This window comes from Poecilia reticulata, chromosome 2 (genome assembly GCF_904066995.2).
Source record: "Poecilia reticulata chromosome 2, P_reticulata-male-v2, whole genome shotgun sequence".
NCBI classification, from domain to species: Eukaryota; Metazoa; Chordata; class Actinopteri; order Cyprinodontiformes; family Poeciliidae; genus Poecilia; species Poecilia reticulata.
Window position 1 is genome coordinate 34,266,176 of NC_088831.1, and position 13,086 is coordinate 34,279,261.

The 13,086-nt window shown below is 35.0% G+C and overlaps 1 protein-coding gene across 1 annotated transcript in view; it reads left to right on the forward strand.

Annotated features, from left to right (window-relative positions):
• The first annotated feature begins 1,679 nt into the window (after window positions 1-1,679).
• The window catches only part of abca12 (ATP-binding cassette, sub-family A (ABC1), member 12), a 67,098-nt gene continuing 55,691 nt past the window's right edge, over window positions 1,680-13,086 (forward strand). The window contains exons 1-17 of the mRNA XM_008403885.2: window positions 1,680-1,945; window positions 3,587-3,665; window positions 3,811-3,904; window positions 5,686-5,824; window positions 6,668-6,798; window positions 7,008-7,078; window positions 7,443-7,613; window positions 7,768-7,961; window positions 8,241-8,359; window positions 8,500-8,600; window positions 8,829-8,975; window positions 10,253-10,410; window positions 10,857-10,990; window positions 11,619-11,749; window positions 11,985-12,143; window positions 12,299-12,507; window positions 12,773-12,906. Of these exons, the coding sequence (XP_008402107.2) occupies window positions 3,600-3,665; window positions 3,811-3,904; window positions 5,686-5,824; window positions 6,668-6,798; window positions 7,008-7,078; window positions 7,443-7,613; window positions 7,768-7,961; window positions 8,241-8,359; window positions 8,500-8,600; window positions 8,829-8,975; window positions 10,253-10,410; window positions 10,857-10,990; window positions 11,619-11,749; window positions 11,985-12,143; window positions 12,299-12,507; window positions 12,773-12,906 (2,158 nt within the window). The 5' untranslated portion in view covers window positions 1,680-1,945; window positions 3,587-3,599. The remainder of the gene's footprint in view (window positions 1,946-3,586; window positions 3,666-3,810; window positions 3,905-5,685; window positions 5,825-6,667; window positions 6,799-7,007; window positions 7,079-7,442; window positions 7,614-7,767; window positions 7,962-8,240; window positions 8,360-8,499; window positions 8,601-8,828; window positions 8,976-10,252; window positions 10,411-10,856; window positions 10,991-11,618; window positions 11,750-11,984; window positions 12,144-12,298; window positions 12,508-12,772; window positions 12,907-13,086) is intronic.

Genomic DNA, 13,086 nt, shown 5'->3' on the forward strand with positions numbered 1-13,086 from the left:
CAATTCCCAGATTATTTAAGCAAGAAGTGATTATGAGCAGGTTCCAAGTCGTGTTGGCAAATTAAATAAGCATCTCCGTAAAGCAACCTGTACTGGCTTTTATCACAGCCAACACCAGCAATTAACATGACTTCACAAATCATTTCTAAAGACTATGGAAATTTATTCTTGTACCTCAAGTAAATTAATTATGTGGCTACAAATATTCAGTTTCTGCATTAAAAATATTTTGGCATTTAAAAATGTATTTTACATGAAACCACTTATTTTTTCTGAGAAAAAATTTAAACCGTTTTTTCAAGTGGATTTCCAAACCTAAGAATTTGGCTTACTTTTTTTGGAATATAATCGTGTTCAATTTGAATATTCATTCTGGTGAAGTTGGATTAACATGTTAAAGATACCGTTTGAAAATGACAACCTATGTGCAGATGTAAAGCATTCTTTTCATCAAGCCCTCATTCCTGTTTTAAAACAGATTTTGTTACGTCTATGATGTAATATTCTAATCTAAAATGTCAAGTTTTCATTAGCTGTAAGTTAAGGCTCGTCATAGTGAACAGAAATAAAGGCTTAGTGAATTAAGTTACTGACAAAAATGTGCCTCTTAATAACATTCTAATTAATATGACTGCATTTATTTATTTACTTTGATATACCATCTTAATTCTTCAAAAGTCTGTTCGCTGTTAAGACAAGTTAATTATTGTTAAAAAATAACTGAGTATAGTTACACCGTGCTTTACTGTATCTGTGACACCTTTTAACCCTCACATAATGATATCAGCATAAAAAACCGGTCTATCTACCTTAATGATGGATGACATCTTGATATTTTTGCAAAGCAAAGGTGTCACATGTCCCTCGTAACCCCACAAGGCCCAACCCAGAGTCTTTCATTTGCTCACGTTGTTACAGAAGAACTGCAATGGAAAGAATGTCTTTGTTGCTCAGCTTGCTTGACAGCTGCTCTTTTACCAGGCTTAGATAAAACTTCAGAGCAGCGCCATGCGGTTATACAACGTCTGTATAAGGAAAAGTGGTTCAACTTAAATTACATGCTTTTCATTTTGTTTTTCTTTTGTCTGAAATCCTGCCCCTTTTCTATACATAGCTGGCTGCTGCATTTCTAAATGCTTTCTTCCTTTTGTCAGTCACTTTACAATGATTTAGTGTTTGTGTATCTTGTTTCTGAGCTATTAAGAATAAATGATTTATCCCAGTGGATTCTCCCTGTGACAATGTGTGACTAATTCCTCTGGAGAATTTTACTGCCTCAGCAACAGCCTACAAAATGATTGGGAGTAACTTGATTCTTTTGTGCCACTTTGGACTGTGTAGAATAATAGCATGATTGCCTTATAACTCTTGTCTTCTGTAAGCTAAATTACACCTTACACATCTCCTTTCCCATGAGTCCGTTTTATCCATAGGCTTATGATTTATTCTTTTACTTATTATTGCTTGTGTACGTGGTATAAAGTTCTCTACAAATCTACAACATGCAATCCTGTAATTTTGAATTTAAACAAGTTCTTAAAAGCTCCTCTACTTGTTCTGTGTTTTTAACTATGTCTATTTGTTCAAGGAAATAATGCAGGTTTTTTCTTTCATTGTTTAGAACACAGCAAGAGTACACACCCTTTCACAGATCTGCTGGCACAAAGGAGGTGCTTGTCATTCTCACGACAACTAAGAGCGTTGAATGAAGTGAGGATTGTTACGGCTACAGGCACTGCAGAGTCACGGAGGGAACGTTTTGGGCTCTGAGCTTTAGAATTTACCTGTTTTTAGGAACATTTTTCTCAGTTTACTTTAGGGAACGACTGATGGAAAGGACATCTTGCTAGGGGGTTATCTCCTGCGGCAAGATGTCCATATTTATGAGCCCGTGGACTTCACACTGCAAACAATTGAGCTGATTTACAAGGACAACAGTGCTCAGGTGGGTCAAAACTTTATGTTTACAGTAAGTTGGATTATTAAGCAATACTGTATAAATGTTTAGCGCATGGATCAATTCTAAATGCTGATTTAAAAAAGAAGAAAAGAAGAGTTCACTTTCCTTTTATTTATTAGTTTTTGCTGTGAATAGAGCTATGTCACTTTTTATATAAGAGCTGTGGTTTGCTTATCTCATTCTTAATTATAATAATAATTATTATTATTAACAACTTTATAATTGCTTTGTTGCTTTTGTTGAACATTTGTTTTCCTTGATGATGTCTTGAAAATACTTGTGTCAATTTGACTGTTTTTCCACTCATATAATGTATTACTTTTGAAGAAGACTAGGTACAGCTGATACAGTTTCTCCAGTAGCCATGACCACATAAAAGACTAAATCGTGTGAAGAAAATGTTTTATTACATGGCATTGCATTTGTGCTTAAAAGTAACCTGTCACTAAAATACAATTTAAATGAAATGAAGAAAAGTTTTACACCCCTGGCATTTTGGAAAACCATTTCCAGAATTGTTGATTAGCTTCCTGGTTGTTTACACTGGTATGTATCTAATACAGTTATATAATTGAGGTGATGTCAAGCCCACCTTGACATCACCCATAATTTGAACTCCCCTGTATTGTGTGGCAGTCAATTATGACTGCCACACTAAAACCTTCAAAACGCCTTAAATTCAACATACCTTTAGAGAGCAATCCCTAAAGGTTTCGTTTCAGATTAACTGGAAGTCTGAAGGAAATTGTTCAAAAGAAACCTTACCAAATGTTCCGTGGATGATTACTGAATGGAGAAAAAGAGGTTACGGAGAGGTCCGTAAAAAATGTCTGGAGAAAACTCTCAGAATATTGTTTTTATTTATTTTTTTGTCCTAAAATAAATGTCAGGAAAACATTACATTATGACATGGAATGCTCCTTGGCAAGGTCTGACTCATAGAAAAAAAAATCACATGATATTTTTTGAACATTTACTTATGAGATGGTTTGTTTGATTAAGAAATTAAACTTTTACTGAAATAGGAGCTCTTATAATCCATAAAACTTGTTGTTTATTCGCATTTCGGATTATTTATATCTAACCAAATCTTTGATTCACAAAATACTATAAAACCTAATCTAATTTTATGAACAATTACATTGTTACGAAAATGTGGTCCATGAAGATTGGCAAATTGCTTCTGAGCTTGAACTTGTAACATAGTAACTTACTTCAAATGCAAATAAAAACAGTATTTTCCGCCTCCAGCACTTGTTCCTTCAGTATGGCCTTCTTCAGTTTGTTAATCAAGTAACTTTACTCTTCAGACAACAAATAAAAGTAAATTACCATAATAACTTATTTGTATTTAACTAAAACCAAAATCTCATCTGGGTACCATTAAAACACAGTTTGAAAACCATTTAAATGGCTAATTATGAATATATGCTTTGAATTTCAGTTTGAAAAAATTTATCCATCGTGGTTCTTCAGTATAAATATGTTGTAGCTGAAAACAAAACATACTTTACTAAGAAACAGTATTTCTACTGCTTTCTATAAACTTCAATTTATTTTCGCCTAAAATGAACAATGGGAATGTCACTGAACCAATGTGTGTTTAACTTTCATTTCCTTGTTTAGCCTCCCTGGTCCCATGGCGTTCTTCAGACAGCTGAAACTTCTTCTCTGGAAGAATGGACTGGGCATCATCAGACAGCCGGTGGGTGACTTTCCACTGTAGTGGAGGCTTTCACTTAGATATTTAAATTAAACATTAAGTAGGTCTCATGTAACTTTTTGTTGAGGTATAATTTTGGAAATGAACCAACTGATTGCCATTACTGACCCCTACGATGTCATCCTAGCTGTGGTCCATTACTCTGATTGCCTGGCCTTTGATCATCTTCATCCTCATCGCTGTGACTCGGGACCATTTCCCTCCGATTGTAAAAAACACATGTGAGTATAACACTGGAGCAAATAAAGTATTTCAGAGGCCCAAGCAAAGCAAATGAAGGTATTGGAAAAACAAATGTTATTACATCGAGATCATATAAAAATTCTAACGGCAGAGGAATGAATCAATGTATTATTCTGTTTCTAGCCATTCTTTAAGGTACATTACACATTTCCAACCCTCACCCCAAAAAAATAATAAATAAATAAAATGTATTTTACGCATCTTATTTCTCTAATAGCTTTTCAAGTGTTGTTAAACATGTTTAATTGAAGATATTTAAAATAAAACACAGGATTAGTGGAAATTTATCTTCTGTCCTGCAAAGTCTTTATGAAGGACTTAAAGCTGAGAAACCAGATTTAAAATGCGCTCGACTTACTGAGCTGGTATTCAGTGTAGGACTCTGGATTGACATCTTAAAGGTCAGTCGCTTGATATTTCAGGACTTTCAAGTTTCTCAATCGGAGCAAACAAATGAAGAATTAAACTCAAACACCAACTCCTCTTAAGAATAAAGCTTGCTACACAACTATTGACTTGCTGCTTGTATGCTTTCATTTATTTAAATCCTTTGTGTAACTGTAGTTAAGAAAGGAGTGGCACACACATTCATTTGAGTGTTCACAGTCAAATAGTTTGTCAGGTTGAGGGAGAAAAAATATCTATTGTTTTGGTTGCCAGGTACTGAAATAGTTCCAGCTTTAAAAAATAATAAAAAAACAACATTATTGATAGCAATGGTGGTAATGAAGTAAACTGCATGCTTTAATATTTCAGTGTTTATGATCTGGACTGTAAATGTGTTGCGAAATAACGCTAAGGAAAGAGTACATGCTTTTACATGAATAGCTGACCAACTTCCTTTTGTGTGTTCAACCAGTTATAAAAAGATTATGTTTAATAACAACACACACTTGAAACCTAATCGTCTCTGTGGGTTTGTACGCAAAAAATAAAAAATAAAAAGACACCCACTATATTATTAGGACATTTTTCTGCTATATTTGCATGGGAATGTATATATATATATATATATATATATATATATATATATATATATATATATATATATATATATATATATAAGGTTTTGTAATGTATTTATGTATGTAAGGTTATGTCATTTCTGATTTGTTTAGTTCTATCTACATTGTAAAAGAACAAATACAAAGACTGCTTTCATATCTATTTATAAATACATAGTTTTTGTTCTTATGTGGCTTTCATGAGTTTTTCATTTTCTTTAATTAACTTCTCCTTGTGTCAACACTTTATTTACTCAGTAAAACTGGGCGCATAAAGGCAAATAAAAGCTGTGACGTTTCATGCAATGCAAGTTTTTCAGAAGTCCCTTCTTTTCTCTGGGTTTGACAGTGACTCACACAATCACTGTGACTGTCACTGAGAAAACAGTATGAGCTACCCAGAATGAATACCAGGAAAGCATAGTTCCATTAACTTAGTGCTGATAGCTGGTTGACATTAACTTGATCTTCACGGCCATCACATGTCATTTTCTTTTGTTTTCCATTGTACTGAAGCTGAGATTGTTTTCTTAACAAAAGGCAGCGTTGGTTTTGCAGTGATTAGGAAAAAAAGTGATAAAACACTGACGCAATAGACTAAAACTTTTTTAACTGTGACATTGTTTCTCATGAAATGTTCTTTCAAAATGAAACATGAGAAATAAATAACTCCTATAATTTGTTACTAATATACTTAAAGGTTTTGCTTCTAAACATCCACATCCAACTATAACATTTTTCTAACTCTCTTCTAGGTTATGTTGGACCAAGAAACCTACCAAGCACTGGCTTTTTCCCTTTCCTGCAGACCCTTCTTTGCAACACAGACAGCCAATGCCACAACACATCCCGCCTGGTGGACACATCTTCATCAAAGTCAACAAGAGGTCGAAGGTAATCTGTCTGTTACATTATTTTAACTTTACAAATACGCTTTGTGTGCTCACCGCAGACTCGTCTTTTATAGAAGAAACTGGCTTTGATCCTTTTTTGTCTGGCTACAGTTCTTTACTTATTGCTTCTATTCTTTTTTCAGTTTTATTTTTTTAAGTTGCTTTTTATGTTTGATTGATAAAATAAGTTACATGCCATTCATTGGAATGGCATGTAACTTCCTCATGCTGGTGGTAGAAAAACCAGTTTGTGTTGTCGTTTTGGTTGTCTGCATTCAGTTTGAGTCTAGCTTTATAAAACACCTAGACTTAGTTTTCCATTAAGGACCTCTCTATAAGCAAACAAAAAATGCTGTTTATCATTGTTTATCATTGTTGTTTATCACCTGCTACCTTTTTATTCAGACACAAATATGGTCCATAATAAACAAGAATAAACAGAACAACAAAAAGGGCAATGAAAGTAAAATAATAAATAATCATCGTCATATGTTTTTTAGATTTAAGTATGTAAAATTTTGCGAAATCTAGAAAAAAAGTATAGTTTAACACTTGAATAGCAAATATTACTACTTATGAAAAAATTGTCCTTCTGCTTCTTCAAAATATTTGTGGTGAACCTTCTGAGATTTGGGATTGTGTAATGGCTGCTTTAACTAGCTAACGTGGAGCTGGTGACAATAGCTGTGTTCCCATTACAAATATACGCAAGACTTTGTCGACATTCCACTAACGTTGAAGGAATATAATTTCACACGTGTGCGCGTGAATGGGAATGACTGTTTCATTGTTCTGAAAATCAATATATGACTGATGTCATTTCATTTGATTTTTTGCATCACAGGTCTGCTCCTTTGCCAGATACATCTCCATTGGCAAGTTTGATGCAAGGGAAGGAGTTTTTCAGCCAGGCTTTCCCCAGTGACACTCAAAATGGCCCTGCTAAGTTGGTTAAGTTCATGGAAAGCTTTATTGGTATGTTATTACTTTACATACACTTATGTTGTACAGTTTTTTTTTTTTTTTTCTTGTAATAACGAGGGTAATTACTCACACTGTTGGTTACAATTTGCTAATACAGGAAGGTAGACGTCTTTGGAATTTGACTTTATTATTTGGTATTCAGATTATTGTATTGACTTTGACATTCTCCTTGAGTTGAACTGTGGATTTATATTTTAAAGGTTCATCTAACAGAGCCAACTATACAAATGTTCCTTTCGTGGTTCCCCTCAACACCTCTCTGCCCGATCAGGTGAGTGTCCGCAAGTTTAATAACAGAAAAATATCAGACTTCTCAGTCGTTTGTGTTTCTGCAGAAATATACATACTCATTAGAGGACAGATAAGCTAATGACCTCACAGACTCTCATTGGCTTGAAAGAATCTAGAATGATTAAAACTGGACCTTAAGTCAAACCAGTGCATAGTCCTAGAGACAATAAAGAGCATTTTTTTGTCACACTGTAGAAATGTATGAAAACATGTAAAACTAATTGTCTGTTTTTAAGAATTGAATTTGTTCCACTTGATTATAATAAATTGATTCAAAGTTTAACATCAATGTAAGTGAATCAAATACCTATTTACTGTTGTAAATTCCACCCTGGGTCTTGCAGGAAACCATGAACGCAATTATGGAGTCAGTGAACATTTTTAAGAAAACCATCTGCACTGTTACACTTCCTTGGATGGACCAAACCTCACCCAACACAGTCACCCATGCTATGGTAACTTTCTGCAACTCCAACAACACTGTGTTAGAAGCCTCACTTCAAACACTGAACAAGGTACGTTAAGGTTTGTCATTTAGACCATCTGGCCTTTTAATTTCGTGCAAAAACTAAAAATTAGCTGTTCCTTCAGTCCTTTTTTAAATTAATAGATAAATGGCTCTTTTAACCAGTTTTGCATAGCAGTTCAAATGTTTCCCTTTGCTCTCAGGTACTAACAGAGCTAATGGTGACCAATCCGGATGAGATACTATTGCTGGCAGGAGGGACAGTGATGTTATTTGATCAGCTGCAAAATGAGACATCAATTTGGGAAACCCTCTTAGCCATTCCCGAGCTCTTCTCTGCCAATTCTCTTGAAGACATGCTGAACAACACACAAACCTCACTCACAAACATGAAGAGGTAATATAATTTTACTGATGTAAAAGCACAGAAACTTGATTTTATAGATACAATATGTTAAGATTTACGTAAAAAAAAAAGACAGGTCTCTTAGATAGTAGTTGTCTGAATGCTTATTCAAACTAACTCTATTCTAGTATAAGCTTTCAAATACTATATTTAGCCTTCTTTCAGCCTATAATTTCTTAATGACCTTGAGTATTAATTTGTCCCCATGTGCACTGGTTCATTGGTTCCCTGTTTTACTCACAATTTTTTATTTTCTTGTTCTTTCTTTAGCATTTTGCGTTTCATCCAGATGACCTTCCCTGACTCTGCTGACTTCATCAGCAAGGTCTATCCAGTGCTTGAAGGAAGCTTTGACATCATCCAGTATGTCCAGAACTGGCCCGGACAAGGTAACTGTAAACCACATATTCTATTTGAATATGTATAAAGAGAATGCCATCTCTTGCTACAGTATATTAGTAATTCTTTAAAAAGAAGCTGTGGAAATGTTTTGAACTGTCGTGCTAATGTGAGATTTAAATCTCTTTAGATGTTTCGATAACCCTTGGAGACATTGTCACATTAAGGAGTGACTCAGTCAGTGACATTGTGAAACGAATCCTACAGGAGGTTCACATACCACTGCACCAGGTAAACACAGCACCAGTGACTACAGGCACAGGGTTACCAATATGGCCTAAACACCCATTCCTCCAGCCGTTACCTCCAAGTGACAATTAAGTAACCCATTTACAAAAGCAAGAAGTCTTTAAGTTTGCAGTGCAGATTTTGCCAAATCAAATGATTATGTCAAAAATTATGTCACTCAACACTGAATAAACAAATGATGAATGCAATAAACTGACCTCCCTTTTCTAGGCTGTAGGGCTGATGTGGGACAAAGACATGGTGCGCTCTCACTTGTGCTGCAACAGCAGCAACACGATGTGGTTAACAGCAGCATGCAGCACAGGCACCGTGGATATGCTCCTGAGTTGGATTTGTCCTGACAAAGTGGCAAAAGAGGTAGGGTGTTATTTCAAGTGTTATAATCAGAACCAAAGTTAGTTTGGGACATTAGTATTGATCCAGTTGCTGAATGTTTTTCTGTTTCCTCTCTTTTTGTTGCTGTGTCATGTTGCTAAATATACCCAGTGGAATGCAAAAAAAAAAAAAAAAAAAACCCAGCTGACAACAGGCAACTCCGGTTCTGGCACTAGCAGACCAGAAACCTTGAGTGCTTTTAATTAGAAGTTAATTAGCAGTCATGGGAATATGCATGTTTGCAAAATGGTAGCAAACATGTCTTATATTTTATTCATCTTAAGCTATTATAAGTAATTATGTGCACATATTGCTTCCATCAAGTCACATTGGTACTAGGTTATTTCACCACTTTCCTCAGCTTTTGAGCAGAAAATAAAAACGTCTGCTGTATTTTCAGGTTTGTTACAGTCAGACCAGGCGTCAGTTGTTTTTTTTTTTTGTTTTATTAAATCTCTCTTTGTCTAATGCAAAGCCCACAGTTCAGTAATAATGCCAGCCGGCCTGCTCCTATTTTACTGCCATGAGGAACAGATGACACAATGATCGGTAGCATCTCTCACGTCAATCAAATTTGTAGCAATTAGTTTTAATTATAGACTATGCTGCCAACAGCTGCAAAGACTGAACTTCCAGGTGACGTTATCATCTTTGCAAGCCTGATCGGTCTGAGCTGAAAACAGGAATACTGTCAGTTGTGTATCCTACCTTGAGTAGGTGGAACAGAACCGTAATTTATGCCTGTGATCTTAGATCTGATTCTGATTCTCATGTGTCCATCTTTTAACTTTTCTCATCACTTAACCTTTATATATTCTTACTTTATGTCCATCTGATGCCCAGCAAAAATGAGCTCATTTGATGTGTATATCTGATGTAACACATGATCTAAGTGTGGTAGAAAATGGAATAGATGCTAATAGATTTTATTTATTTATTTATTTATTTATTTATTTATTTATTTTTATTTTTTATTTTTTTGTTCTTCCCATCCTGTTCTTATCACACATTTTGCTTGACTAATTTGTCTTTTTGTAGAAACTGAAGATTAAAGCTGAAGTTTAATGTGGAATTGTTTACTTAAAAAAGTATGTGTAGGATTTCCTCTTCCAATAATCAGCTTTATTTTAAAAGGGCCAATGTCCAACTCAAACATAAATGTCACCATTTGGTGCACCGTACCAGATTATAGAGGAAGCTATTTTGCATCTGCAGTCGCTTGACAAGTCACTGACATTTTGTGAAATTTTAAACCCTAGGTTTTCCTGGCATGGACTAAGCATGTGGCGGCAGATGATGTGTCCTTTGTGAGACAACTGGTGCAAAGTCTCATGGGAGGTTCATCGTCAAGCAACCAGGAAGTCTCCAGGTCAAAGCGCAGCATAGATGCAGAACCACAAAGTGACGAGGCAGAGCTGTAAGTACAGGGACATGTCTTCTTTACATACAGCCGTTGATTTCAAGATTCATAAATTATTTTCAAATTTTGGTTGTTTAGTTAACGTCTGAAAGGTTGATAGGTACAGAGTTGATAGAATTATATTACGTTGAATAGTAGTATTTATTTCTATTGCAAGACAATAAAATAAATTATTCAGTGATTTTTTTTTATTCATGGACTTTTTTAACATTCCTTAGTTTGTTGTTTAACATCTTATAAAGATGTTTGATATTTTTTGTATCTACTATCGACTACAAATACACTGTAGATCCAATATTCTCTCTCCTCTCAACGTTGAAGGTTTTGAATTACTTCTTTCACTCTTAAATGAATAAGTGAATCACTCTTTGCTGTTGCATATCTGTACAAAAGAAACTGTTAATTTCCCCTTCAGTAATGAGTCTGACTTTTTGCTTTGGCAGGTTTATGGGAGTCACTCAAGTCCTGCTGGAGATCGCAAAAATTGATCCTGATTTGGACAATGTTGTTCAGAGAGCTCTTAAAACCAGCTTCCAGTCCATGAAGGCAGCAAGGGTGACTTTGGTCACTGTAGAAAGTAAGACTACAAACAAAATATTTTTATAGCAAGTCATGTGTTATAGGACAACAGCACTGCCACATTGTTTTTTTGTTTTGTTTTGTTTTTTAAATACATACACTTCAACATTTACTGTTGTCTGATGATACATCCAGTTTTACCAGGTCGATACTATTGGTGGGGTTTTCTTTTAGTCTGATTGCCTTTTCTTCTAAAAACCATAAGACATAAGAGAGAACAAAATGTGCAGCGGTTTCTATTATAGAAGTAGAACTTTGAAATACAAAGGAATGTGAAACAAGTTTAAGATTATCCCAAATTCTTAATCTAACTGTTATACACAAAGCTTTTCAGACTTTCATTAAACACAGACGAAGTGAAAACTAACTAGTTCCAATGAGTAAAAGATTAACACACCTATTATAATAATGACAACCTTTCTGATTGACTTGTACATCTCTGAGTAGTATGTATGCTTTCTGTGTTGAGAAACTGAGAGCTGAATAATACAAGGATGCACTCAGATATGGAAATGTATATATTATTATCCGTTTCTTAAGCATAAGATAACACTTTCCCATTGAATACATTATCAGTCAGTCTGGTGTTTGTCTCATCATTATATATTTGTTGCTTGTACTTACAGAAGTGATGAGTAATGTCCTGGAAGACGCACAAAGTCTCCAAATGACCTACCGCATGCTGCAGAAGAACCAGTCTGAGGCTACAGCTTGGTTTAGCCGGGTAATAGACAGTGTGGTGAAAGTCACTGAGGAGGTAGGGTAATTTTATTTTAATTCAACATAGTTTGCTCTTGTGCTAAATAGATGTAAATTAATCAATATACATTGCATCTATACTTATGTCTTACTCTTACTCCTCAGGTTTATGAAGCCTGCTTGTGTAACAACACTTTCAGCTGATATTCTTTTCTTCAGTAGATATGATAGCTACCAGTCACACAACATTGGGAATATATACTTTACAACAGACTTTTCTTGTATTTTTTAAGGCGGTGGAGTGTGAGGAGTGTGAGGAACTTTTTGAGCCCTTCGAGTGGCTGCTGTCCTCCAAGACTGTAAAGGTAGAAGTGTGGAAATCTATGTTTTGCCAAAACATCACTGCAGTGAAGCATGCTTTGCTCATGGACTGGAATCCTGTAGTGCAAAAGGTATAAGTCACTCAATGTTTTTAGAAACCTCTAAAAGGATTTGCATCATTTTTTTTTAAATTAAATTATCACGATTTGTGTTAAATATGCTTCTTATTGTGTAATTCCTACTCTTATTTTGAATCTTGTTTGAAAATGTCATATTTTACCTTTAGGCAGAAGAAGTGTACTGCATCCTTACAGGCCGAGCTGACTTTAACCTGACACTTCCCATGATGCTCTCTGAGTGGAACAATTTGTTCAATGCCAGCATGCAATTTGGAGAATTTTTGCAGAGATCCGTAACCCATCTGGATCAAGACTACTGGTTGAACTGGATCCCTTGCCACCACACACATGACTTCAAGAAGACTCTCCAACACAGGTTTTACAATGTCTTTTCAGTTCACCTTCAGGACTTATTTTGTTTAGTTGCTCTAAAAATAAAGCAGTTCAGAATTTTTTTTAGGCTTTTAAATTACAATTACCATGAGCTGGAATTGTTTCCAACTCACGAATTTAGAAGTCATATTAAAACAAGACCTGTGGAAAGTTGTGGCACAACTTTCCATGAAGGTGTTACAAATAAAAAATGCACTTCACTTTTAAGCTGAACAAGCCTTTGGTTTTTTAAATTTTTTTTTATGCAGTCTCATCATGTCATTGGAAAACCTGGGAGAAAAGCTCGAGGAGAGTGATTTGTGGCCCAGCATGAAGGATTACTTCCACATCACTTACTGGATTTTGAACTACAGACCTGGTGTTGAAAAAGACCCACCAAACTGTGAGTGCAGCTGCTTTTCTTTTGTTTCTTTTCTGCAATAGAGAAGCTAGATAAAGGTCTTTAAAAAACAAACAGACACCATTTCACTCTGTGTCCTGTGCACAATTATAGATTGAGTCACTAAAAAGAGCTCAGTAAAATTTTCTCTGCAAAAGCAGAAGTTGAATAACATAAAATTAT